At 70.1% G+C, this 678-nt stretch overlaps 1 protein-coding gene across 1 annotated transcript in view; it reads right to left on the minus strand.

Annotated features, from left to right (window-relative positions):
• The window catches only part of JPH3 (junctophilin 3), a gene marked incomplete at its 3' end in the record, with an annotated part of 23,663 nt that extends 22,991 nt beyond the window's left edge, over positions 1 to 672 (minus strand). The window contains exon 1 of the mRNA XM_012722861.1: positions 26 to 672. Coding sequence (XP_012578315.1) covers positions 26 to 407 — 382 coding nt within the window. The remainder of the gene's footprint in view (positions 1 to 25) is intronic.
• Positions 673 to 678: the final 6 nt, after the last annotated feature.

A 678-nucleotide genomic window follows, 5' to 3' on the forward strand; every position in this document is an offset into this window, starting at 1 on the left:
CCGCCCCCGCCGCCGCGGCACCCACCTCCGTCCGAGTAGGTCTCCGTCCCGTAGCCGTCCTGCAGCCCGTTGCTCCAGGTCCCCTCGTACTTGGCGCCGGTGCCGGCGCACTCCCGCACGCCGTAGCGCCCCTTAAATCCGTGCGTCCACTCGCCCCTGTACACCCACTTCCCCTTGCTCTCCAGGCCGAGGCCGTGGCGCTTGCCCTGCGCCCAGGTGCCCTGGTACGTGTTGCCGCTGGGCCAGGTGTACACGCCCAGCACCTCGAAGCCGTGGCTCCACGAGCCGGTGTATTCGCCTTGGCCCTTGGGGCCCGTGCACACGCCGTGGCCGTGGGCCTTGCCGTCCTCCCAGCCTCCGCAGTAGGACCCGCCATCGTCAAAATTAAACCTGCCCCCACTGGACATGCATGTAACTCGGTTTGCAAATCCCGCAGGCGGAGAAAAACAGCAGGCGGTCGGCGAGCGGGGTCCCGGCCGGCGGCCGGCGGGCTTTGTTTTGCTCTTTCGACCGAAGGACGGAGACCGCGGGGCCGGGCCCGAGCCGCGCCGGGCCGGCTTCGGAGGAATTCAAGCCAGTCGGGGCGACGATTCCTTTCCGAGCTGCGCCGCGGAGCCTGACCAGCGTCTCGCGCTCCCGCTGGAGACAGGACCGGAGGGGAGGAGGGAGGGGGAGGGG

Source organism: Condylura cristata, unplaced genomic scaffold, assembly GCF_000260355.1.
Source record: "Condylura cristata isolate star-nosed mole 26May11 unplaced genomic scaffold, ConCri1.0 scaffold00009, whole genome shotgun sequence".
In the NCBI taxonomy this organism is placed as follows: Eukaryota; Metazoa; Chordata; class Mammalia; order Eulipotyphla; family Talpidae; genus Condylura; species Condylura cristata.